The sequence below is a fragment of the Oncorhynchus nerka genome, linkage group LG22, assembly GCF_034236695.1.
Source record: "Oncorhynchus nerka isolate Pitt River linkage group LG22, Oner_Uvic_2.0, whole genome shotgun sequence".
Taxonomy (NCBI): Eukaryota; Metazoa; Chordata; class Actinopteri; order Salmoniformes; family Salmonidae; genus Oncorhynchus; species Oncorhynchus nerka.
The window spans coordinates 83,215,875-83,241,738 of NC_088417.1; the positions used below are offsets into that span (position 1 = coordinate 83,215,875).

Genomic DNA, 25,864 nt, shown 5'->3' on the forward strand with positions numbered 1-25,864 from the left:
CTTTGGGAGGCAATTGATTTGTTACTGTGTGACACATAGCTGCATATCAAGCACTTGATTAGACCCCTAATTCAATTTGCTATGTAATTTGATAGTGTTGGTGTGGGACTGAGGCTCTAAATAAGCAGTCCAGACAGAGACGGTGTCTTCAATGGAAGGTGTGGGTGGATAATAACAGTGCTCAGGTCCACATTAACTGTCACCCTCCTCAATACCATGTCCACATTAAGTTGTAGTCGCTGCCTACATAAAGGCCCACTGCTATATTGTCCTGGCAACTCCAGTCATGCAGAGTTGATTAGCATTGTGCAACTATAGGATTGATCCACTGTATTACTGTAGCGTTATTGCAATATCTGATATTGTCTGATGGTCAGTTACCTTTTTAACTGCAAATAACTTACAAAATGTCTCCGATGTCGATCTCAATCGCTTCTTCCTGTAGAGATGAGAGGAACCAATCCATCATAGTAAGTGGAGAGTCAGGGGCAGGGAAGACCGTCTCTGCTAAGTACGCCATGCGGTTCTTCGCCACTGTGGGAGGGTCAGCCAACGACACCAATGTTGAGGAGAAGGTGCTGGCCTCCAGCCCCATCATGGAGGTGAGGATGGGCTGATGATCCCATACTGTCGACCAGCCCAGGCCAGCTATATAGCATACTAGTAAGGGAAATCGAGTGCAAACCGGAAGTAGTCTTAAGTATATTGCTGTCCAGTCAGGTTGTTACTAGTTACCACACCCACAAAGTCAACCCCGCCTATTTCTACAATTTCTCTTCTTAAAATGTTATTTTAAACTTAACTCGAACCTTAACCACACTGCTAACCTTATGCCTAACTCTTTTTCTTTTTAATCATTTTTGTTTTCGAGATTTTTTACAATAATATTGGCAATTTTGACTTTGTGGCTGTGGTAACTATTGAAAATCGTCACGTTTTATGAGCGCATTTCACATTACTTTTGGGTTGTAAATCCTATTATAATGCTCACATGAATGTCATGCTGAATATATGTTCATGTCATCACAAAAAAAGTATTCAAATTTAGTTGCTAGTAGAATAACGTTACAATGCAAATATTATGTGTAAAATAGTTGTTTGTTGTTTTGGAGCTAAACCTCCTTTGCACTGCACTCCATTCTAGCACCTTTTGCTTAGTTGTTTCGGTGGGCTGGCCCTCATTTGATCTGTAAGCAAAGTATTCCCATAGTTTGCTTCTGCAGCCAGTTTTGTCAACAAGCTGCGGGCGTGGTGGTATGATGTTTTTGTTAGAATAAGTTGTGCTGTCTGCATTTTCTCTCTCTCCTCTCACTTGGTTCTCGAAAGTGGCTCGTGCTGGGTCAGCTTCAAGCGCAATTAGCCTGGATAGCTACGGCCCCCCTGAGAAGATTCAGAAAAATGACTTGACAGACTCGATCATCTCAATCCGTATATAACGTGCGACGCATTTGACAGAATTACCGAAAGTAACACAAATTCTAGTACCGAACCACTTTTCATGTTCTAGTATTGAAAAAGTACAGGAGTTTTGGTATAGCGTGCAACACTATTAGGTTGGTTCTTGTTAAAACGTGATCGTGTTAACTTTCTCGACACACAAAAAGTACAATGAACTCCACATCTTCAGTTGTAACTTTGGAGAGTTCAGGCTACAGAAAAGTACTTGTATGGGGAATCATTATGAAAACTGTATGTGAAGAAGCCTAGCAAGCACAGCAGGAGTCCATTACCCTCTCTCGTGTTCTGAATCAGCAGAAACCTTCCTAACAGCAAAGTCCCTCAGCCTGTGTGGAACGATAAGACCAGGAAAGGCTGCTAGCTAGAAAGTTATCCGTCTATTGTTCAGGAAGTTCAGGAGAAGGGCGGTCAGACATTTCTGTCTGATCTAGCTGACGTGAGGCTGGTAATGGACTCAGAGTAATGAGTCAGAAACAGGACTGATCTGTATGCAAGGACCGACTGGCTCAAGCCCCATCTTGGCAGGTGTCACAGCTCAGAATTAGGTGCATTATGACTGTCAAGGTATATTACAAGCAGTAAGGAGACTCTAAAGTTTTTTTTGTGTGGTATGAATTACAATATGAGAGGATAGAAATATATATTTTACAGTGGTTATGATTTTCCTTTGATTTCTTTTGAAGATTTTCTTTTGAAACTCACACTTTTTCCCCCCGTTCTTCTCTTTATAGGCTATTGGAAATGCGAAAACCACTCGCAACGACAACAGCAGTCGTTTTGGGAAGTACATCCAGATTGGTTTTGACAGGAGTTATCACATCATAGGAGCCAACATGCGCACGTATCTGCTGGAGAAGTCAAGGGTAGTCTTTCAGGTACGTGTAACTCCGTGTTGTTCAGTCTCGGAAGAAATTGGTTTCACTCTGTATTACTACTGCAAGTCCATGCTTCCTTCACATTTACTTTCCTTAGTTTAAATAAGCATTTGATTAAGCCCTAACTTGACACATTTTTCCAGACAATCAAATATCATTATGAATTTATCTAAGTAATTTTAAAAAATGAATAGAGCTACAAGATTAAATTGCAGCCCAGGGGAACTCCTGATCCAACAAAACTACCCAAGTCTTTCATTCACTCAGAAGATATTATTGATAAAGAGTTAACGAGGCAGTGCAGGCAAAAATATGATTTTCCTGTATATTATATATATTTCCACAGGTTGAAATAATACTGTGAAATTGTGAAAATTTTGATAATGTCCTTTTATTGTAAGAGCTATTGGAAAAGACTGAAATTGCAGCTTGTTTTGCAAGGATGATGTTTTGGACTCCCTGGTGACATCACCAGGCGGAATAAGTTAATAGACCAATAACAACGTGATTTTTCCTCCAATTAGGACCCTCGCTCAGACCACTCCCAGACAGTTGTAGCAACATTTTTGCTTGAGAAATTGCTTTTTGACAATTTAATTGAAAACAATCACAGTAAAGTACTTAATTGTTACCCAGAAATGATTTAATATTGAGGTAAAAATGGCTGCATTGGTCCTTTAAGTGATATAATATCTGTAGTATATTTCTGCTTTTTAGGCAGAGGATGAGAGGAATTACCACATCTTCTACCAGCTGTGTGCCTCGGCTAGCTTGCCAGAGTTCAAAGACCTAGCCTTGAGTAAGTGTCACAGATGAAGACAATATTCCACTATCTATCTGTTTCATAAGCAATTTATTCTCTTTATGTCATGTTTACTAGAGGCAATTATTTCTCATACTAAAGGATTCAGAGGATAATGGATGCCTATCATGCCTGTCAGGGCCTCCTAATAAGAACACTGGTCTTATACATTAATGTATATCTCTACTTAACTGCTGCTTTCATCCTGAAGCCAGTGCAGAGGACTTCATCTTCACATCACAAGGAGAGAACATCTTCATTGAGGGGGTTAATGATGCTGAGGACTTTGAGAAGACGAGAGAAGCCTTTACGTTACTGGGTAAGTGTCTGACTGCATGGGTACGTTCTAAGCTAGCAACACACCTACATTAGAATAGGCGTAAATGCTGATTGGGATTTTATTCTAATCACACAAAAGAGAAATAGAAACATGTTATTTTTCAATCTCCCGATGGAACAACTGTTAACGTGCACCTTACTCTGGTTGTTTGACAGGTGTTAATGACAGCAATCAAAGCAGCATATTCAGAATCATAGCTTCCATCCTGCATCTGGGAAACGTGGAGATCTGCTCGGAGAGAGACGGAGACTCCTGCCACATATTAGTATGTCACTATCCAGTCTTATCTAGCTTAATTCTGTTTTGAGTTTCTAGTTCCACATCACAACCCCAAACCATGTATCTTCTCTATACCTCATACCTAATTTGTTGATTCAATGTGTGTGTGTGTTTGTAGAAGAACGACCCTCACTTGGCGCATTTTTGCCAGTTGCTGGGGGTGGAGCTGGAGCAGATGGAGCACTGGCTATGTCACAGGAAGCTGGTTACCACGTCAGAGACCTACGTCAAGAACATGTCTCGCAAACAGGCAGCTAATGCACGCGACGCACTCGCCAAGCACATCTACGCCCACATGTTTGACTGGATCGTGGAGTACGTCAACAAGTCCCTGCACACCTCCTCCAAACAACACTCTTTCATTGGTGTTCTGGACATCTACGGGTAAGGCTGTCCACCTGTGCTCCCCAAAACCTCTAAAAACAAAGCTCAAACAGTGGGTTGGTTTGAATTGTGGGAGGAACTTGACTGTGTGAGAACTGATTTTCTTGCCAGCGCCAGGAGTGAAATCTCAGCCATGGTGAATGGTAAAATAATCCCAGGCTTGCAGTAAATTAATACACTGTGACAGCAGGCACACAGAACAACATCATCTCAATCCCACATTCTTAATTTTGCCTCACAGTTCTGTCACACCATGTTCTTTGTACTAGGGTACGAAGAAGCTTGTATTTGATGAGTAGATTCCATAACTACTCAGTGTGTGTGCCCTCGAGTCTGCAGATGTGCCTCTGTGTCGACGCATATCTGTGAGCGCTCTGTGTTTCTCCAGCTAAATATCTCCATCCACTGTGTTTTAAGTGCGTCTTCTCATTACAGTATTCTAAGTGTATAGAACCATATTGACTGGGGGAGCTGTGCTCTTCCTCTGCTTGACCCTGTCTGACTGAAGGCCTAATTGGTTCCCTGCTGTGAGTTAGATTATTGATAAGGCTGGCTGCTGGGGCAGGGAGGGGAGAGATACTGAGCTACAGTGGAAACCTCTCCCCAAATAAGACATTCAGCAGATACAGCAGCCTGGTCACTATTTTACATGCTTTTCACAAGCAGTGACTCAGAAGACCAGTTTTCCATGGCCTCTGTATATTCAGCATTGTATTTTCAGCTATCACGTCAGGCATACATTTACATTTTAGTCATTTAGTAGATGCTCTTATCCAGAGTGGTTTATCGGAGCAGTTAAGGTGAAGTGCCTTGCTCAAGGGCACATTGACAGATTATTCACCTCCCTACATCAGTGGGATCAATAAACATCTCAGTCCTGAAGTCCTGGATTTGAATGACAACTCTAGCCTTGAATGAGTGTTGATTGTTTGGTGCAGTTTTCCTCTCAGCCCATGATTTAGAATCACTGTCCACAACACATGATGACAGGAGACCAGAGACTTCTGACTCATTAAACACTTGAATGTTTTCTCTTCATCTGAACAGATTTGAGACCTTTGAAATAAACAGCTTTGAGCAGTTCTGCATCAACTACGCCAATGAGAAACTTCAGCAGCAGTTCAACCAGGTGAGTTTGAGACTAGATTGTAATCTAGCTACCTACCTTTTTTACTTGTATTTTTTTGGGGGGGGTAGATCAGCTTTGATATTGTAGCTTCCATAAATGTAATTGTCTGCATCATTTCCAATCCCCTATATATGTTTTTGGAAATACATATACAGTAGCAGTCTAAAGTTTAGACACCAGCTCTGTCAGGAGGAATGGGCCAAAATTCACTCAATTTATTGTGGGAAGTTTGTGGAAGGCTACCCGAAACACTTGACCCAAGTTAAACAATTTAAAGGCAATGCTCCCAAATACTAATTGAGTGTATGTAAACTTCTGACCCACTGGGAATGTGATGAAAGAAATAAAAGTTGAAATAATTCATTCTCTCTACTATTATTCTGACATTTCACATTCTTAAAATAAAGTGGTGATCCTAACTGACCTAAAACAGGGAATTTTTACTAGGATTAAATGTCAGGAATTGTGAAAAACTGAGTTTAAATGCATTTGACTAAGGTGTATGTAAATTTCTGACTTCAACTGAGTATGTGTGTATATATGTATGTGTTTTTATATATATGTGTGTGTGTGTGTAGATATATATTGGAGGACAAAAAAAAGCTGATACCGATTAATCGTCCAATTTTATATACAGTGGGGCAAAAAAGTATTTAGTCAGCCACCAATTGTGCAAGTTCTCCCACTTAAAAAGATGAGAGAGGCCTGTAATTTTCATCATAGGTACACTTCAACTATGACAGACAAAAAAAAAAAAATAATCTAGAAAATCACATTGTATGATTTTTAATGAATTTATTTGCAAATTATGGTGGAAAATAAGTATTTGGTCAATAACAAAAGTTTATCTCAATACTTTGTTAAATACCCTTTGTTGGCAATGACAGAGGTCAAACGTTTTCTGTAAGTCTTCACAAGGTTTTCACATACTGTTGCTGGTATTTTGGCCCATTCCACCATGCAGATCTCCTCTAGAGCAGTGATGTTTTGGGGCTGTTGCTGGGCAACATGGACTTTCAACTCCCTCCAAAGATTTTCTATGGGGTTGAGATCTGGAGACTGGCTAGGCCACTCCAGGACCTTGAAATGCTTCTTACGAAGCCACTCCTTCGTTGCCCGGGCGGTGTGTTTGGGATCATTGTCATGCTGAAAAACCCAGCCACGTTTCATCTTCAATGCCCTTGCTGATGGAAGGAGGTTTTCACTCAAAATCTCACTATACATGGCCCCATTCATTCTTTCCTTTACACGGATCAGTGGTCCTGGTCCCTTTGCAGAAAAACAGCCGTGAAGCATGATGTTTCCACCCCCATGCTTCACAGTAGTTATGGTGTTCTTTGGATGCAACTCAGCATTCTTTGTCCTCCAAATACGACGAGTTGAGTTTTTACCAAAAAGTTATATTTTGGTTTCATCCGACCATATGACATTCTCCCAATCTTCTTCTGGATCATCCAAATGCTCTCTAGCAAACTTCAGACGGGCCTGGACATGTACTGGCTTAAGCAGCAGTACGTCTGGTACTGCAGGATTTGAGTCCCTGGCGGCATAGTGTGTTACTGATGGTAGGCTTTGTTACTTTGGTCCCAGCTCTCTGCAGGTCATTCACTAGGTTCCCCCATGTGGTTCTGGGATTTTTGCTCACCGTTCTTGTGATCATTTTGACCCCACGGGGTGAGATCTTGCGTGGAGCCCCAGATCGAGGGAGATTATCAGTGGTCTTGTATGTCTTCCATTTCCTAATAATTGCTCCCACAGTTGATTTCTTCAAACCAAGCTGCTTACCTATTGCAGATTCAGTCTTCCCAGCCTGGTGCAGGTCTACAATTTTGTTTCTGGTGTCCTTTGACAGCTCTTTGGTCTTGGCCATAGTGGAGTTTGGAGTGTGACTGTTTGAGGTTGTGGACAGGTGTCTTTTATACTGATAACAAGTTCAAACAGGTGCCATTAATACAGGTAACGAGTGGAGGACAGAGGAGCCTCTTAAAGAAGATCTCACAGGTCTGTGAGAGCCAGAAATCTTGCTTGTTTATAGATGACCAAATACTTATTTTCCACCATAATTTGCAAATAAATTCATTAAAAATCCTACAATGTGATTTTCTGGATTCATTTTTTTTTTTTGTCTGTCATAGTTGAAGTATACCTATGATGAAAATTACAGGCCTCTCTCATCTTTTTAAGTGGGAGAACTTGCACAATTGGTGGCTGACTAAATACTTTTTTGCCCACTGTATGTATGTATTTATGTGTCTTTAAAAAAATTATTTATTTTTATTTTTATTTTCCACTAAATCAAAATCAAATCAAATTTATTTATATAGCCCTTCGTACATCAGCTGATATCTCAAAGTGCTGTACAGAAACCCAGCCTAAAACCCCAAACAGCAAGCAATGCAGGTGTAGAAGCACGGTGGCTAGGAAAAACTCCCTAGAAAGGCCAAAACGTAGGAAGAAACCTAGAGAGGAACCAGGCTATGTGGGGTGGCCAGTCCTCTTCTGGCTATGCCGGGTGGAGATTATAACAGAACATGGCCAAGATGTTCAAATGTTCATAAATGACCAGCATGGTCGAATAATAATAAGGCAGAACAGTTGAAACTGGAGCAGCAGCACAGTCAGGTGGAAGTTGAAACTGGAGCAGCAGCATGGCCAGTCGTGTTGCTAATTAGTTTACTCAATTGGAGTAAACTAATTAGCAACACGACTTAGGCTTCTACTTCCAGCTTATACATACTATATACTTTTGACGGACAATTTATTTTACAATAGTTCTATTTTGTTTGTTTTTAGACCTGTTCTTCCTCGACCCTCAACCTCTCCCATCTATTTCTGATGTCCACCCAGTTTGATTTCTTTTTGCCATATATTTTTAACTGTGCTGTTTTACAAACGTTCTGAACCCATTTACATTTTACGGACACCGTATATTTTACATTAGTTATCTTGTTATTATTCCCACCCTTCAACTCCATTCAACCCCTCTCATCTATCTCTTAACACCATCCATATTGGATTTCTATTTGCCATATATTTTTCGTCTGTGCTGTGATGTTTCACAAAAGTTCTGAACCTTTCTATTCTCATAGGTTCAACAGATTGTAAGTTAAAGATTTTAAAAAATTCTTAAAGTATTATTATATTATTCAGCGATTTGACTGAGTTTTCAAATCACCCAGTAGTGCTATCTGCAGAGTTGGCTCCAGATAAATGTTGCAGTTATTCAGCCAATCCTGGACCTGTGACAAAAAACAAGCTACAGTACCAAAATAAATGATCTAATGACTCTGTCTACCTACCCTTTACCTTAGTTTCCAATGTTCTGTCGAGGAGACGTGAGAACTTGTCGCTGTGAATCTCATGACTCAACATGTATTTATTGAAGTGAAATAATTCATGACTTAGTCTAACTGATAACCTGCTGGGCTGTAGCTCACTGTGTAGTTGTCTCCTCTCTGTGTCCTCAGCATGTGTTCAAGCTGGAGCAGGAGGAGTACATGAAGGAGCAGATCCCCTGGACGCTCATCGACTTCTATGACAACCAGCCTTGTATCGATGTCATAGAGGCCAAGCTGGGAATCCTGGACCTGCTGGATGAGGAGTGCAAGGTGGAGCACCCTGTCTTACATATATTGTCTTAGTCCTAAATCAACACTGTCTTTACTCCAGAGCTCCAGAGTACATAGTTCTTAACTTATTAGTGAGGAGGTTTATAAGGACGATTGGCCATGGGAGGAGTTATAGTGCAGGATGCACTTGAGTAGTCTCAGGGGTTGAAGTGGGGAGCAGAGCAGAGCGTACTGCTGATCCCAGCATTTTAAACGTCTTGCCTCAGTTAATGGGATTCATCCTGCTGTAATGTACACACCGTGACCTGCTTCTGTTTCCCCTGCCTGCATCCAGATCTTTATGAGTTAAGGCCTTTGGAACAAAACAGATTACTTATTTATTTCACTCATCCTGTCTCATCCCGCAGCCCTTTGAAGTTATTGACGATAATTTGGGACAACCTCAAAATAATGAGGATTCTGAGCACAGGTAATGTGGGTAGAACGTTTTGGTTTCCTCCATGGTTTTATATCATCTCTCTCTCTTTCCTTCTTTTCCTCCATCCACTGCTGCTACAGGTGCCAAAAGGGACAGATCAGAACTGGTGCCAGAAGCTGTACGATCGCCTATCAAGCAGCGTCCATTTCCAGAAACCACGGATGTCCAACACATCTTTCATTGTCATTCACTTTGCTGATAAGGTGGGTAGACCTGTATGTATGACTCTTCAGTTAGGTGAACATTTGATGACCCCAAGGTTGTTGGTTGAGGTCATCATTGGCCTTAAACAATCTTAGACAATCTGGACCCTCTATTTCTGAAACTATCCATTGTCGCAACCCCTATTACCAGCCTGTTCAACCTCTCTTTCATATCGTCCGAGATCCCCAAGGATTGGAAAGCTGCCGCAGTCATCCCCCTCTTCAAAGGGGGAGACACCCTGGACCCAAACTGTTACAGACCTATATCCATCCTGCCCTGCCTATCTAAGGTCTTCGAAAGCCAAGTCAACAAACAGGTCACTGACCATCTCAAATCCCACCGTACCTTCTCCGCTGTGCAATCTGGTTTCCGAGCCAGGTCACGGGTGCACCTCAGCCACACTCAAGGTACTAAACGATATCATAACCGCCATCGATAAAAGACAGAAGACAGTACTGTGCAGCCGTCTTCATCGACCTTGCCAAGGCCTTCGACTCTGTCAATCACCATATTCTTATCGGCAGACTCAGTAGCCTCGGTTTTTCGGATGACTGCCTTGCCTGGTTCACCAATTACTTTGCAGACAGAGTTCAGTGTGTCAAATCGGAGGGCATGCTGTCCGGTCCTCTGGCAGTCTCTATGGGGGTGCCACATGGTTCAATTCTCGGGCCGACTCTTTTCTCTGTATATATCAATGATGTTGCTCTTGCTGCGGGCGATTCCCTGATCCACCTCTACGCATACGACACCATTCTATATACTTTTGGCCCGTCATTGGACACTGTGCTATCTAACCTCCAAACGAGCTTCAATGCCATACAACACTCCTTCCGTGGCCTCCAACTGCTCTTAAACGCTAGTAAAACCAAATGCATGGTTTTCAACCGATCTCTGCCTGCACCCGCATGCCCGACTAGCATCACCACCCTGGATGGTTCCGACCTTGAATATGTGGACATCTATAAGTACCTAGGTGTCTGGCTAGACTGCAAACTCTCCTTCCAGACTCATATCAAACATCTCCAATCGAAAATCAAATCAAGAGTCGGCTTTCTATTCCGCAACAAAGCCTCCTTCACTCACGCCGCCAAGCTTACCCTAGTAAAACTGACTATCCTACCAATCCTCGACTTCGGCGATGTCATCTACAAAATGGCTTCCAACACTCTTCTCAGCAAACTGGATGCAGTCTATCACAGTGCCATCCGTTTTGTCACTAAAGCACCTTATACCACCCACCACTGCGACTTGTATGCTCTAGTCGGCTGGCCCTCGCTACATATTCGTCGCCAGACCCACTGGCTCCAGGTCATCTACAAGTCCATGCTAGGTAAAGCTCCGCCTTATCTCAGTTCACTGGTCACGATGGCAACACCCATCCGTAGCACGCGCTCCAGCAGGTGTATCTCATTGATCATCCCTAAAGCCAACACCTCATTTGGCGCCTTTCGTTCCAGTACTCTGCTGCCTGTGACTGGAACGAATTGCAAAAATCGCTGAAGTTGGAGACTTTTATCTCCCTCACCAACTTCAAACATCAGCTATCTGAGCAGCTAACCGATCTCTGCAGCTGTACATAGTCTATTGGTAAATAGCCCACCCATTTTCACCTACCTCATCCCCATACTGTTTTATTTATTTACTTTTCTGTTCTTTTGCACACCAATATCTCTACCTGTACATGACCATCTGATCATTTATCACTCCAGTGTTAATCTGCAAAATTGTAATTATTCGCCTACCTCATGCCTTTTGCACACATTATATATAGACTCCCCCTTTTTTTTCTACTGTGTTATTGACTTGTTAATTGTTTACTCCATGTGTAACTCTGTGTTGTCTGTTCACACTGCTATGCTTTATCTTGGCCAGGTCGCAGTTGCAAATGAGAACTTGTTCTCAACTAGCCTACCTGGTTAAATAAAGGTGGGAGAAAAAAAATAAAAATAAAACTGTCAATCTGTGATTGCTAAATCCATTTTTTACTTTTAAATTCATGATATATACCCATTGATTCTTGAAGAGTATAATTTATACATGTCTCATGAGCTTAGTCCAACTGTCTTACCCCATCAGAACCCAAAATAGAAGCTTGTTTATCCCTTTGTTTGTAAACAATGCAATTGTTAACACTGTATTGCGTCAAAACATGGTTAAAACTAGAACATCCAATCTCATGGATGGTCAGTCCTTGCATCCATAGCTCTGTCTATTAATCTGAGAGTGATTACATTGCTACAGCCCTATCCCTCAGTTATTTACCAAATCAGTGGTGGCGTGGCGGTTTGTTATTGTTTCAACTGCAGATTGACCCTTTAAGCAAGGTAACGTATTTAAACCAAACTGCTTCAGTGTTGGTGTGAGTATAGTGTAGGTGTGAGTACTGTATAGTGTGGGTGTGAGTACTGTATAGTGTGGGTGTGAATACTGTATAGTGTTGGTGTAATATAGTGTTGGTGTGATTACTGTATGGTGTTGGTGTAAGTACAGTGTTGGTGTGAGTACTGTATAGTGTTGGTGTGAGTACTGTATAGTGTTGGTGTGAGTACTGTATAGTGTTGGTGTAATATAGTGTTGGTGTGATTACTGTATGGTGTTGGTGTAAGTACAGTGTTGGTGTGAGTACTGTATAGTGTTGGTGTGAGTACTGTATAGTGTTGGTGTGAGTACTGTATAGTGTTGGTGTGAGTACTGTATAGTGTGGATGTGAGTACTGTATAGTGTTTGTGTAATATAGTGTGGGTGTGAGTACTGTGTAGTGTTGGTGTAATATAGTGTTGGTGTGATTGGTGTGTAGTGTTGGTGTAATATAGTGTTGGCGTGACTACTGTGTAGTGTTGGTGTAAGTATAGTGTTGGTGTGAGTACTGTATAGTGTGGGTGTGAGTACTGTATAGTGTTTGTGTAATATAGTGTGGGTGTGAGTACTGTTTAGTGTTGGTGTAATATAGTGTTGGTGTGATTACTGTATAGCGTTGGTTTGAGTACTGTATAGTGTTGGTGTAATATAATGTTGGTGTGAGTACTGTATAGTGTTGGTGTAATATAGTGTTGGTGTGATTACTATGTAGTGTTGGTGTAAGTATAGTGTTGGTGTGACTACTGTGTAGTGTTGGTGTGACTACTGTGTAGTGATGGTGTAATATAGTGTTGGTGTGACTACTGTGTAGTGTTGGTGTAAGTATAGTGTTGGTGTGAGTACTATATAGTGTTGGTGTGAGGACTGTGTAGTGTTGGTGTAATATAGTGTTGGTGTGACTACTGTGTAGTGTTGGTGTAATATAGTGTTGGTGTGACTACTGTGTAGTGTTGGTGTAAGTATAGTGTTGGTGTGAGTACTGTATAGTGTTGGTTTAATATAGTGTTGGTGTGAGTACTGTATAGTGTTGGTGTAATATCGTGTTGGTGTGAGTACTGTATAGTATTGGTGTAATATCGTGTTGGTGTGAGTACTGTATAGTGTTGGTGTAATATAGTTTTGGTGTGAGTACTGTATAGTATTGGTGTAATATAGTGTTGGTGTGAGTACTATGTAGTGTTGGTGTAAGTATAGTGTTGGTGTGACTACTGTGTGGTGTTGGTGTAAGTATAGTGTTGGTGAGTACTATATAGTGTTGGTGTGAGTACTGTATAGTGTTGGTGTAATATAGTGTTGGTGTGACTACTGTGTAGTGTTGGTGTGACTACTGTGTAGTGTGGGTGTGAGTACTGTATAGTGTTTGTAATATAGTGTGGGTGTGAGTACTGTTTAGTGTTGGTGTAATATAGTGTTGGTGTGATTACTGTGTAGTGTTCATTTAATATATTTTTGGTGTGAGTACTGTGTAGTGTTGGTGTAATATAGTGTTGGTGTGATTACTGTATAGCGTTGGTTTGAGTACTGTATAGTGTTGGTGTAATATAATGTTGGTGTGATTACTGTGTAGTGTTGGTGTAATATAGTGTTGGTGTGACTACTGTGTAGTGTTGGTGTAATATAGTGTTGGTGTGAGTACTGTGTAGTGTTGGTGTAAGTATAGTGTTGGTGTGAGTACTATATAGTGTTGGTGTGAGTACTGTGTAGTGTTGGTGTAATATAGTGTTGGTGTGACTACTGTGTAGTGTTGGTGTAATATAGTGTTGGTGTGACTACTGTGTAGTGTTGGTGTAAGTATAGTGTTGGTGTGAGTACTGTATAGTGTTGGTTTAATATAGTGTTGGTGTGAGTACTGTATAGTGTTGGTGTAATATCGTGTTGGTGTGAGTACTGTATAGTATTGGTGTAATATCGTGTTGGTGTGAGTACTGTATAGTGTTGGTGTAATATAGTTTTGGTGTGAGTACTGTATAGTATTGGTGTAATATAGTGTTGGTGTGAGTACTATGTAGTGTTGGTGTAAGTATAGTGTTGGTGTGACTACTGTGTGGTGTTGGTGTGACTACTGTGTAGTGTGGGTGTGAGTACTGTATAGTGTTTGTAATATAGTGTGGGTGTGAGTACTGTTTAGTGTTGGTGTAATATAGTGTTGGTGTGATTACTGTGTAGTGTTCATTTAATATATTTTTGGTGTGAGTACTGTGTAGTGTTGGTGTAATATAGTGTTGGTGTGATTACTGTATAGCGTTGGTTTGAGTACTGTTTAGTGTTGGTGTAATATAGTGTTGGTGTGATTACTGTGTAGTGTTGGTGTAATATAGTGTTGGTGTGACTACTGTGTAGTGTTGGTGTAATATAGTGTTGGTGTGAGTACTGTGTAGTGTTGGTGTAAGTATAGTGTTGGTGTGAGTACTATATAATGTTGGTGTGAGTACTGTATAGTGTTGGTGTAATATAGTGTTGGTGTGAGTAATGTATAGTGTTGGTGTAATATAGTGTTGGTGTGAGTACTGTATAGTGTTGGTGTGACTACTGTATAGTATTGGTGTAATATAGTGTTGGTGTAATATAGTGTTGGTGTGAGTACTGTATAGTGTTGGTGTAATATCGTGTTGGTGTGAGTACTGTATAGTATTGGTGTAATATCGTGTTGGTGTGAGTACTGTATAGTGTTGGTGACTTTAAAACAGTAACAGAGTTTAATGGCTGTGATATAAAACTGAGGATGGATCAACAACATTGTAGTTACTCCACAATACTAACCTAAATGACAGAGTGAAAGAAGGAAGCCTGTACATAATAAAAATATTCCAAAACATGCCTCCTGTTTGCAATGAGGCACTAAAGTAAAACTGCAAAAAATAAAATGGCCTTTTCATGTCCTGAATTTGTTTGGGGCAAATCCAACACAACACATCCCTGAGTACCACACTTCACATTTTCAAGTATGGTGGTGGCTTCATCATGTTATGGGTATGCTTGTCATTGGCAAGGACTAGGGATTTTTTGGGAGATAAAAAGAAATGGAATAGAGCTAAGCACAGGCACAGTCCTAGAGGAAAATCTAATTAAGTCTGCTTTTCAACAGACACTGAGAGACAAATTCACCTTTCAGCAGGAACATAACCTAAAACTTGAAAATCTATGGCAAGACTTGAAAATGGCTGTCCAGCTATTATCAACAACCAATTTGACAGAGCTTGAAGAATAAAAAAAATAATAATGTGCAACTATTGTACAATCCAGGTGTTCAAAGCTCTTAGAGTTACCCAGAAATTCTCACAGCTGTAATCACTGCCAGAGATTATTCTAACATGTATTGACTCAGGGGTGTGAATACTTATGTAAATGAGATATTTCTGTATTTAATTTTCAATACATGTGCAGACATTTCTAAAAAACAAGTTTTCACTTTGTCATTATGGGGTATTGTGTGCAGATGGGTGATGGAACAAAAATATTTGATCAATTTTGAATTCAGGCTGTAACACAACAAAATGTGAAGTAAGTCAGGGGTATGAATACTTTTTGAAGGCACTGTAATTACCATAGTTGATTAAACGTTTGCTTATTTAGTTGTCGCTGTATTTAGATGTACTGTATGTTTCTATAAGTGCAGTCCATTATGTCTACCTCTGTCCCCTGGCAGGTTGAGTACCAGTGTGACGGGTTTCTGGAGAAGAACAGAGACACTGTCTATGAGGAACAGATTAACATTCTGAAGGCCAGCAAGGTGAGAGAGAATAATATCCTTACGCCACGAGCACAATATCACAGCCATAATAATACTCCTGCTTATTTCCTATATCATATAGTGGACACCTCTCACACTAAACACACTGCCCACTTAACTGGAGAAAGAAGTCTATTTTTAAGCTTTACCTGATTTAACATCCAACCCTTTGGCTTTTACTGCATTTATGGACTTCTTTCTTGGAAAAGCAGCGCTGTAAAGCTTTTACCAAATGAGTTTACTGCTTAAAGAGGCTTCAGTTTTGGGACAGAGTGTAACTACGCAAATAAGTTACATGATTTAGAAAGAAGCAAGTTGAAAGCGTTTCACAGGTTCCTATTCTGGGAAGTATAGCTCCTATCAGATAGAGTTGTTGTTTAAAGCCAGGCTGACAACTTGTCAACACTTCACATGAATCCTAGTTTTAAATCCTGCTTTACATTCTAATTTGAAATACATTGAATGTTAATTAAGCAGTTATATCAACATTCTACTATATTGCAGATGAACTGTCACAATCACAACACACATACACACACTCTTTCTGATGTCCTCTGACTCCTGTCTCTCCAAGCCAAACTCAAACTGCTGGATTGGAACCTAACTTCAGCATATGTTCTCTGCATGACCTTTGCGATATAAACCAAGTGTGCATTGGCTTTCTCATTCATTTGAGTTCAGTTAATTTCAGTTAACTTTCACACCCCCACTGCCACTCACTCTCTTTGGGACAAATACCAACTTTAGTTCCCTTCATCTGGTGTTAGTATTCAGCCCTTTTACTTTCTTCCATCTTGACTTCCTCTCTCCTAATGTCCTCTCCTCAGCATTACTAATGAAACAGCCATTAAGAGCATGTAAATGAGAGGGAATATTGAGAGGCAAGGAGAGATTTCATGTTCTGCCTAAAAGCATATTGTCTGTGGAAACAAATCAATTTTCTATCAGAAAGACACCAAGCTCTGTTGAACAGCACGGAGGAGTATCAGAAGGACTGAATAGAACAAATACATTTCAGATGCAGTCAAGGTTTGCTAAACAAAAGCAGTGATGAAGACATAATAGGCCCACCCTTGGTGATGGCAGTCTCAATATTGTAAAATATCCTGTACTGCATTTCTGTCTCTATACCTGTCATTTCAGTTATCTTTCTTGTGTGAGTTTTGCACCATAGTCGTCTCTGAGGCCCTAGCTCATTAAACCCTCATATCTAGCTGAGGATGACAGTGACAGAGAAACCTGTCAACAGACTGGAGCCTTAGAGGACTCGTGAGGGTCATGAAACTTCCTCCAGCTGATAATACTTTCCACAATGGACCATTACTGTAATATCTCACAGCCTGACAGCCCTGCTAACTCAAGCCCCAAGCCTGAGGAGAAGGATGGAGCAAGGAATCTCCATGAATCTTCATAGAAGGACCATAAATACAATCCAGCTTACAGAGAGCTTCTTTTTTTACAAAGCTATGAAGGAAACATTTTCCTGAAGAACGTTAATGTTCATGTCAGAATGAGACACTCTTGGCAAGTTTGGCAGAGAGGAGTATGAGAGAATAGTTATCAGTATGTATGGTGGGACTGGATTGTATCATTAGTCTTGTCACACCAGCCGTATCTGTGACAGGAATATGTATGTGCCATTATCAGTATTCTCTCTGCGTACACCTCTATCTGTCATGATCAGATGTGATGCTGCTGCTTGGTTGGTCCCCTTCACTGGTTCTGCTGAGGAGATGTGATTACAGAATGGTCCTAATTGAACACTGAACGCTGGTTTATTGACGTTCCGTCCATTCATGCTGCTATTTCACTGGATCCTGCAGTATAGCACGATTTGTATCTTATGAAAAAGACGTTTGTAGAAATTTCACACCACTTTTGGTGTGGTTTGGGGATTTGATGTTGTTATCCAGCTGTAAAATGGGTTATAATATAATCTGTTTTATGATAAGTTGTTTGGATGAAACCCGCTGCTAAACATATGAATGATTCATGTGATTAACTTGTCCCCCATCTCCCAGTTCCAGCTCATGGCAGATCTGTTCCAGGACACTAATAAAGACAGCAGCATTTCCACATCTTCCTCCAGCAAGTCCTCCAGGGTCAACGTGCGGGCGTCCAAACCAACACCCAAAGTCCCCAACAAGGAGCATAGGAAAACCGTGGGCCACCAGGTTAGCATCCCCTCTGACACTATGAGGCCTGAGTTCAATCAACGTGCCTTTGGGCAGGAGTCTGTCTGTGCCATTGTCATAGTGCATTTCTAAAGAGTGTATTGAACCTTTCAATAGAAAGCAATGACATAACAAGTCTGTATTTTGACAATTTTGAGGGGAGTATGAACTTTCCCCATCGTAGATGTTTAATTCGTTTGCGGCAATTCTCATCCCCTTCTGTGTTTGGTTACTGTAGTTCCGTAGCTCCCTGCAGCTTCTCATGGAGACCCTGAATGCCACCACCCCCCACTATGTGCGTTGCATCAAGCCTAATGATGAGAAGGAGGCTTTCTCGTGAGTAAATATTCATACCTTGACTCCCTTCCCTAATCAGATCTATAAGCCTGTGGTCTCCCACAGCTTAAGAAACATGTGGTACGGTCATGGTGAGGTAATATTTCCATATGTAATAGAACTCTAAAGAACATGCATGTAGACAGGTGGAAAGACAGTCAGGAGAGAGTATTGTGTGGGAGAGACAGAGCGACATCACCTGGGTGTGCATGCTGTTTTTTTTCTTTGGTTGCCTTCGCCCTAGTGTAGCCTGAGGTACTGATTCTCTCTCTCTTGTTGAGTAACTCTCAAGTCCCCTTCAGCACTGTGCAAACTCCGAGGTGGCAGGTAGCCTAGCAGTTAGAGGGGTGAGCCAGTAAACAGAGGGTTGCCAGATTGAATCCCGGGTCCGACGGGGAAAATCTGTTGAAGTGAGCTAGCAACCAGAGGGTATCTGATATCAAAGATGCCATTGGCTGTCGTTGTGCCCCCCACAACAACTGCTCCATAGGCACCCATGGGCACCCAGTGTGTCAGCCCCCCCCACCCAAGCCTATGTATGTGTGTCTTTGGGAGGGGTTGGGATGAAGCGGGAGTTACATTTTGGTTGGACCTTGGTACAGTTGACGTATGAAGTGATCTTCGTCTTAAAGGTAGACTCTGTGAAATGACATCACCACGAGCAGCACCGCAGATATTGAGATGAGCGAGATGCAAGACTCACACAGTCACACACAGTATCTGCACATGTGCACAGGTTCGCTTCATGCTGTTCACAGTGTGGTAGCTACTGGACCCAAAACAGCTGAGAAGTTGAGCATCATGCTTCAAAGCTCTTAGTTGTTGTGGAAATGTACTTTCTGCATCTATGCCATATCGCTGAGTCTACCTTTAATCTTAATCATACATGTTTCTCTTGCTCACCCTGGCACAACCATGTTGACTATTACTGTAAACTATCATCCAAAATAAAGACTCAATAATCAATGTTGTCTTGATAAGCAGTGTAGAATGGGACATTTAAACCAGCACACTAGATATCCTAACTCCTGAGAAAACACTAAATATAATAAATGCAATGACCTATGTAAGATGGGATGTTGTCAATGCAGATACCCACAGGCTTTTGATTTGAGATGTTCGGTTTAGGAAGTGTATCGGTCTTAAACAGCACACATTGTAGACAGAATGTTTACTTCAGAATAACAAGAAAGAAGCAGAGGTCAGATTATGTTGGCATCTTCTTGACGCATTCTTCAGCACAAGGGCCTATTGAAGGTCTCTAAATCGAATGGTGTGCCTGCGTGAGTCACATGCTGTAGCTGGACTGTAGCAAACATACTGAAGGCTGTATGTAAGGAAACACAGTCAGTGTTTTCTCGGTGCCAAGGCAGCACCGAGCCGACTAACATTCACATCCTCTCAATGTCTCTGTCTTCTACCTAATGGAGATGTGCACAATGCTGAAAGAGAAGTTTAAGCTCAGGTAGGAAGAGAGGAACAGCTTTTACTTGTCTGTGTATTGTAACTATCCCTCTTCCCAGAATGCAAGTGGGTTTTCATTGTGATGGTGGAACAATCTAGAAACTTTGTATAAGTGTTCTTTGTGTTAGTGTTCGCTGCATACAGTGTAAAACTGTTTAGCTGATCTTACCGAGCCATCTTGTCACAAGAGGATCACAATGGAAATAAGTCAGACTTTGTGTTATCCTTGATGATTTTACTCATTTACATGGATGTATTTTTTAAATTTTTTATGTATGTGCTGGTTTTTAAAATGGTTCAATGAATAAATCTAAACTGAAAACAAAACTTATTTTGTCCCCGTCTTTGTTGCAGGTTTGAGTCTAGGAGAGCTGTGCAGCAACTGAGAGCATGTGGAGTCCTGGAGACCATCCGCATCAGTGCTGCTGGGTACCCATCAAGGTAAGACGCTTCTCATACACAGAGCACTACTGTTACGCTCTCTGCTGTGTGCGATAGTCGAAGCACAGAAATGAGTTGTAGTGCTTTGTGGCTCAGTTGGTAGAGCATGGCTCTTGCAATGCCAAGGGGTGTGGGTTTGATTCCCGCTGGGGCCACCCCCCAAAAATTATGCACGCAAGTCTGTAAGTTGCTTTAGATAAAAGTGTTTGCTAAATGGCATATATTATTATTCTATATATTAAAATAGAATAGAATGTGATTGTTAAGGTACTCCTCTGTGATGTAATGGGCTTTCTCGATCTCCTAAGCAGGGGTGAAATTGAATTCCGTCTCTCCTGAGATGCGTGCTTCCCTGAGGGAGAACAGGAGGAGAGCAATGCGCCACTGGGATTTATAAAACTAGCATATATAATGCATATATAATTTTTTAAGATGGTCATACCATGGATCAGTTAGATATTTTATTTAGAATTTTAGGACAACTATTGTATAGGTATCAAAAATATATATTGAAAAATGATTTGATAAAATATAGAATATTACTACTATAGCCTATAGAAACGCATTGACTAAGATGTTCATAAATGGCAAAACAGACAGTGAAAAAATGTATCAGAAGAAATAAGGTTTTGAAGTATCTGTCCTATTCTTAGGAGTTATAAGAAAGCTGATGAAATATATACTTTTTTTGGACACACATTTAACCCCTTTTTTTGTTGGTACAAAACTACTTTCATACATTTTTTAAAACCGGTACCAGGTTACCTTCAGATGAGGCCCGTGACACTTGTGGGGTGTTGTAGAGCAAAACGGAAATCACCCTCGTGTTAGTGAGAGACTGATTTTGATGGAGACGTTTTTATTATCTTAATTAGATTGTCAATTGACTCCTAAGGATTTTAAAACAGATATTTTTCTGATATATTTGATTCTCAGCCAGTCCTATGTGATTCCAGGTGGACGTACCCAGACTTCTTCAACAGATACAGAGTCCTCATGAAGAAGTCAGATATGACCGTTGGAGACAAGAAGCTGGTGTGCAGGAACCTGCTGGAGACCCTGGTCAAGGTAAGAAAGAGTTGGGAGAGGAAATGTACGAATGTCTGAAGATATCTCTCTTGGATGACTTTTGTTCCTCCCCTGGTTGAAGGATGTTGTTCTTTTCAACAGAGCTCCCTAACTCCTTCAGGAGCCGTCCATCGTTATATTATAGAACCTACTGCATGTCTGTTCTGATACAGTATATGTTAACTTATCCAGTGTTGGGAGGAAACAGCTTTGAATGTATAACCTGGGGAATGGAGATGTAAAAAGGCAGATCATGAGTTTCAGTCCTGATGGAGGAATAGTGCTGTGCTCTTTAGGAATGATGGAGAATTAAGCATGCACAGTCTGGGAGGTATTCTCTTGGCTTCTTGCTTTTCTCCATCTCAGTACATGAGCAAGAGAATATGGAGTTTATTCAGGTTAATAAATGTGTTGAATCTTTGGACAGTATGTCATGGATTTCTTAGCTGGGTGGAAACTAATTAACCTTGTGTTTGGTCATGCCCACTGATGTAACTGCCTTGATGCTCCGTTGATTGAACTGAAGTTAATGAATTAATGGAAACAAAATGGAGCTGCCTTTCTCTCTCACCAGGACCCAGACAAGTTCCAGTTTGGTAAGACCAAGATCTTCTTCAGAGCAGGCCAAGTGGCCTACCTGGAGAAGCTGAGGGCAGACAAGTTCCGCTCCGCCTGCATCAAGATCCAGAAGACGGTGCGAGGCTGGCTGCAGAGGGTCCGCTACCAGAAGATCCGGAAGTCCGCCATCAACCTGCAGAGATATGGCCGTGGATACATGGCCCGCCGGTGAGAGAATAAACACTACATTCTGTTACACTAACAAAGCAGCAAATAATTGTATTTTTCTTGATAAATCACACAAAAAGCGTCATGAATCACTTATCCCAAATGGCAATATCAGTGCCAGTAACTTATTTCCTCCTCTTTTTGCCGTCTTTCTCTCCCGTCTGTCTCAGGTATGCGGAGCAGCTGCGTCTAACCCGCGCTGCTCTGATCTTCCAGAAGCAGTATCGTATGGTCAGAGAGCGGAGGGACTATCTAAGAGTGAGACAGGCTGTTGTCACCATCCAGGCCTTTACCAGGGGCATGTTGACGCGCAGGATCTTCCAGGAGGTACTACAACCACAACACTACCTGTCATGTCACTGGCTCACCTTTTCACCTTCTTTTTCCTGGGTTTTGTATGGGCAATTCCACCGTAAAATAATGATGCTGATACAATTTTTCGCTTTAAAATGTACAGTTGAAGTCGGAAGTTTACATACACTTAGGTTGGAGTCATTAAAACTCGTTTTCAACCATTCCACAAATTTCTTGTTAACAAACTATAGTTTTGGCAAGTCGGTTTAGGACATCTACTTTCTGCATGACACAAGTAATTTTTCCAACAATTGTTTACAGACAGATTATTTCACTATTAATTGTATCATAATTCCAGTTGACTGTGCCTATAAACAGCTTGGAAAATTCCAGAAAATGATGTCATGGCTTTAGAAGCTTCTGATAGGCTAATTGACATCATTTGAGTCAATTGGAGGTGTATCTGTGGATGTATTTCAAGGCCTACCTTCAAACTCAGTGCCTCTTTGCTTGACATCATGGGAAAATCAAAAGAAATCTGAAAATTGTAGACCTCCACAAGTTTGGTTCATCCTTGGGAGCAATTTCCAAACGCCTGAAAGTACCACGTTCATCTGTACAAGCAATAGTACGCAAGTATAAACACCATGGGACCACATAGCCGTCATATCGCTCAGGAAGGAGACGTGTTCTGTCTCCTAGAGATTAGCGTACTTTGGTGCGAAAAGTGCAAATCAATCCCAGAACAACAGCAAAGGACCTTGTGAAGATGCTGGAGGAAACAGGTACAAAAGTATATTTTTCCACAATAAAACGAGTCCTATATCGGCATAACTTGGAAAGGTCGCTCTGCAAGGAAGAAGCCACTGCTCCAAAACCGCCATAAAAAAAGCCAGACGGTTTGCAACTGCACATGAGGACAAAGATCATACTTTTTGAATAAATGTTCTCTGGTCTGATGAAACAAAAATAGAACTGTTTGGCCATAATGACCATCGTTATGTTTGGAGGAAAAAGGGGGAGGCTTGCAAGCCGAAGATCACCATCCCAACCGTGAAGCACGGAGGTGCCAGCATCATGTTGTGGGGGTGCTTTGCTCCAGGAGGGACTGGTGCACTTCACAAAATAGATGGCATCATGAGGAAGGACAATTATGTGCATATATTGAAGCAACATCTCAAGACATCAGCCAGGAAGTTAAAGCTTGGTTGCAAATGGGTCTTCCAAATGGACAATGACCCCAAGCATACTTCCAAAGTCGTGGCAAAATGGCTTAAGGACAACAAAGTCAAGGTATTGGAGTGGCCATCACAAAGCCCTGACCTCAATCCCATTGAACATTTTGGGGCAGAACTGAAATAGTGTGTGCGAGCAAGGAGGCCTACAAACCTGACTCAGTTACACCAGCTCTGTCAGGAGGAATGGGCCAACATTCACCCAATTTATTGTGGGAAGCTTGTGGAAGGCTACCTGAATTGGTTGACCCAAGTTAAACAATTTAAATTCAATGCTACCAAATAGTAATTGAGTGTATGTAAACTTCTGACCCACTGGGAATTTGATGAAAGAAATAAAAGCTTAAATAAATACATCTCTCTACTATTGTTGTGACATTTCACATTCTTAAAATAAAGTGGTGATCCTAACTGACCTAAGACAGGGAATTAAATGTCAGGAATTGTGAAAAACTGAGTTTAAATGTATTTGGCTAAGGTGTATGTAAACTTCCGACTTCAACTGTATACCAAACAAAAACCAATGATTGCAAAGTTAAACAAATCATTCAACTCTTTGCACAAGGACTACTTTTAATAAATCCACTGAAAATTTGACAAAAACACTTTAAGAACATTGCAGATGCAAAGTTTGGTAACAGAATGACGGTTTGTTGAAACATATTAGCGATCTATCAGGAGTAAAGTGTTCATTGAGAAGATGACACAGTGTTGGACTTGTTGTCCAGTTTGTGTGACTTGAAAATTGGAGACGACGTGCCTCCGATTTGAAATGGAATGTGATCAGGCGGACCTTGCAGAAATGCTGCCTTCTATGGTGCCTTCTCAGATACACTAGATTCCCTTTGGATTGAGATCTCTAGAATTTGTCCGACTGGGAATTCTGAAGTTACCTACATATTTCCCATCACATTGATTGTACAGTATAATAAATTGTTCCTTGTCTCTGCTATCTACCTCCCTTCTCCACTTCCCCAGTTCCTTCTGCACCACAAAGCCATGATCATCCAGAAGCATGTCCGAGGCTGGCTCACCAGGAGGAAGTTCAGGCGGGCACGGAACGCCGCCATCACCATCCAGTGTGCCTACCGCCGCATGCGAGCCAAGCTGGAGCTGAAACAGCTGAAGATTGAAGCGAGGTCCGCTCAACATCTGAAGAAGCTCAACACGGGCATGGAGAACAAGATCGTCCAGCTGCAGAGGAAGATGGATGACCAGGTACAGTCAAAGAACCTTGGTTCTACCCACGTTGTAGAAGTACACTGTTCTATAAGGCTAGTAGCCTACACAATGAGTGCTATAATGCAAAGATGGCTCAATGAAAGGACAATATTTTGGCACAATATTCATTTCCATTTGCAGTCATATTTTTACACAGCTAAAACCGTTTAGCTAGACTAAACTATCTGTAAATGATGTTAAAAAGTGATTGATTTGAAATTGATGTCCCATATTAGTAACCAAAGCTCTCTCTCCTGTCTCACTGTGTAGACCAACGATCTGAAGACTCAGAATGAGCAGCTGGTGGTGGCCAAAGCCTCCCTGGGCTCAGAGGTGAACAAGCTGCAGAAGGAGCTGGAGATGATGCGCAGTCGCCAGGGAGATGGCAGTCAGCTGACCTCTCTTCAGGATGAGCTGGAGAAGCTCAGGGCTGAGCTCCAGGAAGCACACACCCACATGAAGAAGCTGGAGGAGAAGCACAGCAACGAGAAGATGGGACTGGAACAGGTGAGCTATCAATCACTAAAGGGGCGAAAGTACATTTTCTTTTTACAAGGCTGTCACTGTTTTATCTTTTGTTTTATATGTAATGTAAGTGCTTTAATATGTTCCCCCAGGAAGAGTAGATGTTGCCTTGGCAGCAGCTAATGGGGATCCCTAATGAATACAAATAGTTGGGATTTTGTATGCTGTTAAAGTGTTGAAGAGAGCAATCCTCTGCATCCACATGAACTAGGATGAATGGCAGTTGTGCAGTACCTCAAGCTAGGACAGCCTTTTTTCTGATTAGCAGACAGGTTGCCATCTTTCTCTGTTCATTTACATCATTCAGAGTTATTGGACTACTGAACCTTCTGTTGAATGAACAAAACCTTCCTTTCTGAAACGCGTTGGTGAAAACAGCCGTTAAGTGCCTGAGTAGCTCCAGAAAATGCTTGTAGCAGCGTTTTTACTGAATGTAAAACACCTGATTCTCAAGGGATTTCCTCTAACAATCTCACAATGGATTTAATTGGATTTAATTGGACTGTATCAGTGTTCTCCTACTGACCTGAAAGTGATACAATGCATATATATTTGTATTGTTTTGGCCTCCTGACAGGAATTAAGAAAGCCATTGTTATGTACATTGGGTGTGGGCTTTTGCAGTGCCCCAGTGGTAATCTTTGGCCCTTTGATTCTCTTCTCTTCGAGTCGGCCATTTTGTCACAATGCAGGGGCTGTCTCTGGCTCTCTAGC

The 25,864-nt window shown here is 41.4% G+C and overlaps 1 protein-coding gene across 2 annotated transcripts in view; it reads left to right on the top strand.

Annotated features, from left to right (window-relative positions):
- LOC115105868 (unconventional myosin-Vb-like) overlaps window positions 1–25,864 on the top strand; it is a 92,644-nt gene that overhangs the window by 31,318 nt on the left and 35,462 nt on the right. For both annotated transcript variants that reach the window (XM_029628323.2, XM_029628322.2), the window contains exons 5-22: window positions 446–602; window positions 2,190–2,333; window positions 3,051–3,132; window positions 3,347–3,454; window positions 3,631–3,740; window positions 3,873–4,138; window positions 5,186–5,267; window positions 8,735–8,875; window positions 9,395–9,517; window positions 15,523–15,606; window positions 17,628–17,780; window positions 18,019–18,116; window positions 19,935–20,021; window positions 20,978–21,089; window positions 21,664–21,875; window positions 22,046–22,202; window positions 24,383–24,622; window positions 24,896–25,132. In XM_029628323.2, coding sequence (XP_029484183.1) covers window positions 446–602; window positions 2,190–2,333; window positions 3,051–3,132; window positions 3,347–3,454; window positions 3,631–3,740; window positions 3,873–4,138; window positions 5,186–5,267; window positions 8,735–8,875; window positions 9,395–9,517; window positions 15,523–15,606; window positions 17,628–17,780; window positions 18,019–18,116; window positions 19,935–20,021; window positions 20,978–21,089; window positions 21,664–21,875; window positions 22,046–22,202; window positions 24,383–24,622; window positions 24,896–25,132 — 2,593 coding nt within the window. The remainder of the gene's footprint in view (window positions 1–445; window positions 603–2,189; window positions 2,334–3,050; window positions 3,133–3,346; window positions 3,455–3,630; window positions 3,741–3,872; window positions 4,139–5,185; window positions 5,268–8,734; window positions 8,876–9,394; window positions 9,518–15,522; window positions 15,607–17,627; window positions 17,781–18,018; window positions 18,117–19,934; window positions 20,022–20,977; window positions 21,090–21,663; window positions 21,876–22,045; window positions 22,203–24,382; window positions 24,623–24,895; window positions 25,133–25,864) is intronic.